The sequence below is a fragment of the Charadrius vociferus genome, unplaced genomic scaffold, assembly GCF_000708025.1.
Source record: "Charadrius vociferus isolate BGI_N301 unplaced genomic scaffold, ASM70802v2 scaffold2187, whole genome shotgun sequence".
NCBI classification, from domain to species: domain Eukaryota; kingdom Metazoa; phylum Chordata; class Aves; order Charadriiformes; family Charadriidae; genus Charadrius; species Charadrius vociferus.
This window is the reverse complement of record NW_009649361.1, coordinates 1-3,907: the sequence shown is the minus strand read 5'-3', so window position 1 is coordinate 3,907 and position 3,907 is coordinate 1. Positions and strand designations below refer to the sequence as shown.

Here is a 3,907-nt window from a genome sequence, read left to right as displayed (position 1 = left end):
GGTGCCGGGTTATACCCACGTGGCTTGTCCCCACCCTCGCCGCATCGCCTGCGTCTCGTTGGCCAAACGGGTGGGCTTCGAGAGCCTGCACCAGTACGGAAACCAGGTGGGCTTCGCCAGTTGGTGACTGTGGGTTTTATTTTCTTTTTTCCCGGCTGGTTTTGGGGTAACTGGGAGTTTTTGGGGCGCTGCTGGTTTCTCCCCGCTTTGTTACTGGGGGAGAGAACGGGCTGGAGCGAAGCGGGCTACGTCTGGCTGGCGGCCGGTTGCCGAGGCGATTGCGCAGGGCTCCAAATTCAGCTCAAAAAAATCGTGGGAATATCAATATATGTTTATTAAAAGAAATATATTGATACATTTATCAAGGCGAATGGGGCGATGGGACTGAACTGGGAGGTGTTGGGGACTCGCCGGAGAGGTCGGTGGTTGCGGGTTCAGGACTCGGATATTCGGAAATGTTTCGTTACCCAGAGGTGGAGGGGTTAAACGCCTCGAGAGACTTCCCCGGGGCGGCGCTGCTCCGCGTCTGTCAGGGTTTAAGAGAAAAATGAGATCTTTTAGTTTTTGGGTAGTCCTGAAGCGGTCAGAGAGGGGCAGCGGGGAATTGGTGTGCTCTCTTCCGACTGAAATACCCAGTTTTATTTGGTTTTATTTGGTTCCATTCCGTTTTACTCCGTTTTACTCCGTTTTACTCCGTTTTACTCCGTTCTATTCCGTTTTACTCCGTTCTATTCCGTTTTACTCCGTTCTATTCCGTTTTACTCCGTTCTACTCCGTTCTATTCCGTTCTACTCCGTTCTATTCCGTTCTATTCCGTTCTATTCCGTTCTATTCCGTTCTATTCCGTTCTACTCCGTTCTACTCCGTTCTATTCCGTTTTACTCTGTTCTATTCCGTTTTACTCCGTTTTACTCCGTTCTATTCCGTTCTATTCTGTTCTATTTGGTTCTATTCCATTCTATTCGGTTTTATTTAGCTCAATCTTATTCCGTTTTACTCGATCTTATTCCGTTTTATTCGATCTTATTCCGTTTCACTTGATCTTAGTGAATTTGATTTGATTTGATTCAGTTTTGTTCGATCTTATTTGGTCTTATGCGGTCTTATTTGGTCTGATTTGGTTTTATTTAGTCCGCATAAGCGGTCTTACTCGGTTTTATTTGACTTTATTCCATTTTATTGAATTTTATTTGATTTTATTCAGTTTTATTCGATTTCATTCAGTTTTCAATTTGACTCGATTTTAATCAGTTCTCGATTTTATTCGGTTTCATTCAGTTTTCTTTGAATTTATTCGAATTTATCCGCTATTTGTTCTCTTCCCGCCCCAGGTGGGCTACCAGATCCGCTTTGAGAGCACCCGCTCGCCCGCCACCAAGATCCTCTTCCTGACGGAGGGGCTGCTGCTGCGGCAGGTCCAGCGGGAGCCCGCCCTGCCCGGCTACCGCGTCCTCATCGCCGACGAGGTTCACGAGCGACATCTGCACAGCGATTTCCTCCTGGGGGTCCTGCGACGCCTCCTTCCCCTTCGGCCCGACCTTAAGTTGATTCTGATGTCGGCCACCATCAACATCAGCCTTTTTTCCGGTTATTTTGGGGGCGCTCCGGTGCTGCAGGTGCCGGGAAGGATCTTCCCCATCTCGGTGAGGATTTTAGGGATGAATCCCGGCGCGGCACGGGCACAAATCACTCCCTTGAGTCTATCCGGAGACAACATCCTCCTCCTCTCTGCTCCTGCAGGTCATCTACCAACCCATCCCGAAGGAAGAAGCGTCCGCCGTGGGGAAATCGGGGAAATCGGAGCGCCTGGATCCCCTCCCCTACCTGCGGGTGCTCCAAGCCATCGATCACAAGTACCCACCGGAGGAACGCGGCGACCTGCTGGTGTTCCTCAGCGGGGTGGCCGAGATCGGCGCCGTGCTGGAAGCGGCGCAGGCTTACGCCGCCCGTACCCAACGCTGGATTGTCCTCCCCTTACACAGCACCCTCTCCGTCACCGAGCAGGATAAGGTAGGTGATCCCGGAGGGACGCCGGGGTGGGATTCGGCACTCGGGTGGTGCGGAACGAAGAATTATCGCAAAATCTCCTCGACTGGAAAAAAATGTAGGATCTAGTCCCATCCTTGACTTAACACTTCCAAGCTCCGTCACCGAGCAGGATAAGGTAGGTGATCCCGTAGAGATGCCGGGATGGGATTCGGCACTGGGGTGGCGTGGAGCGAGGAATCATCGCAGAATCTCCTCGAGTGGAAAAGACCTGTAAGATCTAGTCCAATCCTTGACTTAACACTTCCAAGCTCCATCACCGAGCAGGATAAGGTAGGTGGAACAGGGGTGACCCTGGAGAGATGCTGGGGTGGGATTCGGCACTCGGGTGGCGCAGAGCGAAGAATCATCGCAGAATCTCCTCGATTGGAAAAGACTTGTAAGACCTAGTCCAATCCTTGACCTAACACTTCCAAGCTCCGTCACCGAGCAGGATAAGGTAGGTGATCCCAGAGAGACACCGGGGTGGGATTCAGCACTCGTGTGGAAAATGATGGACCGTGGCTTGGGGAGCACCTCCGCCAACTCTCGGAACTGTTGGGTGGATAAAGAATCCCCCTCAGCCCGGCTGCGCCCCGGTTGTGGGTGTTTTTGGGGTGCCGCCGTTGGGTGCAGCCTTGCGTTTGCCTCCTCCCTTCTCCGGGGACAGCTTTGCTGCCGTAAGGACCGTCGTTTCTCCTTCTCCAGGTGTTTGACGTGCCTCCTCCCGGCGTCCGTAAGTGCATCCTCTCCACCAATATTGCAGAGACCTCGGTGACGATCGACGGCGTGCGCTTCGTGCTGGATTCCGGTACAAATGCCCCCTCGACGCTGGGTGGAAACACTTCTCCCTCCCTCCTGCCCTGTCCTGAGCTTCTCCTTCCCTCCTCCTCCTCCTCCTTTCTCCAGGGAAGGTGAAGGAGATGAGCTACGACCCTCAGGGCAAACTCCAGCGGTTGCAGGAGTTCTGGATCAGCCGGGCAAGCGCCGAGCAGCGGAAGGGACGTGCCGGTAGAACCGGACCCGGTGTCTGTTACCGTCTTTACGCCGAATCCGACTACGACGCCTTTTCCCCCTACCCCGTGCCGGAGATCCAGCGGGTAGCGCTGGATTCTTTGGTGCTCCAGGTAAAATTGAGGATCCCTCTTCTCCCATCGGGGGGGAAATTTGGGAAGACGATGGAGGGGAAACGCAGACAAGCCAAGTGTGAGACCGCGCTGGCTCTTCGTGAAACCTCCGGGTTCTTCCCGGCGGCGCTGAGCTCATTCTCCGTCTCCTTTTCTTGTAGTTAAAGAGTATGGGGCTGGGCGACCCCCGGACCTTCCCCTTTTTGGAGCCTCCTCCATCCTCCAGCCTGGAGACGGCCGTGCGGTACCTGAGGGAGCAGGGAGCCCTGGATGAGGCTGAAAACCTGACGCCCATCGGGAATCTGTTGGCTCAGCTGCCGGTGGACGTGGTGGTTGGTGAGTAATTTAGGAAAAAAAACCTCGTTGGAGCAGAGGCGATGGTGCGAGGAGCGTGGCGGGGTCTTCACCGTCTCCTCTGCCCTCCCCGCGCAGGGAAGATGTTGGTCTTGGGCGCTCTTTTTGGGCTGGCGGAGCCCACCCTGACGGTGGCGGCGGCGCTGAGCGTTCCGTCGCCGTTCCTGCGACCCTCTCACCCCAATCCCGACTGCGCCACCGCCCGACGGCCCCTCGAGAGCCCCCACGGCGACCCCCTGACGCTGCTCAACCTCTTCAATGAGTGGGTCCAGGTGGGATTCCTGCCCCGAAGGCGGGGAGGGGGGACGCGTTTGGCCTTGGGGGAGACGCTCGTTTTGGGGCGAGAGGCGCTTGAGTCCCTGTGGGAAGTTGTGTGGAGCGGATTTTTGGGGTGAGATGGG

At 55.1% G+C, this 3,907-nt stretch overlaps 1 protein-coding gene across 1 annotated transcript; it reads left to right on the top strand.

Moving 5' to 3' along the window:
• Window positions 1–7: 7 nt before the first annotated feature.
• Window positions 8–3,778, top strand: LOC104290387 (probable ATP-dependent RNA helicase DHX34; the record flags this gene model as incomplete). Its single annotated transcript, XM_009889481.1, has 7 exons — window positions 8–106; window positions 1,332–1,643; window positions 1,741–2,010; window positions 2,734–2,836; window positions 2,935–3,152; window positions 3,314–3,488; window positions 3,585–3,778. Coding segments are annotated over 7 exons (1,371 nt in total), but the record flags the coding sequence as incomplete, so codon positions are not given.
• Window positions 3,779–3,907: the final 129 nt, after the last annotated feature.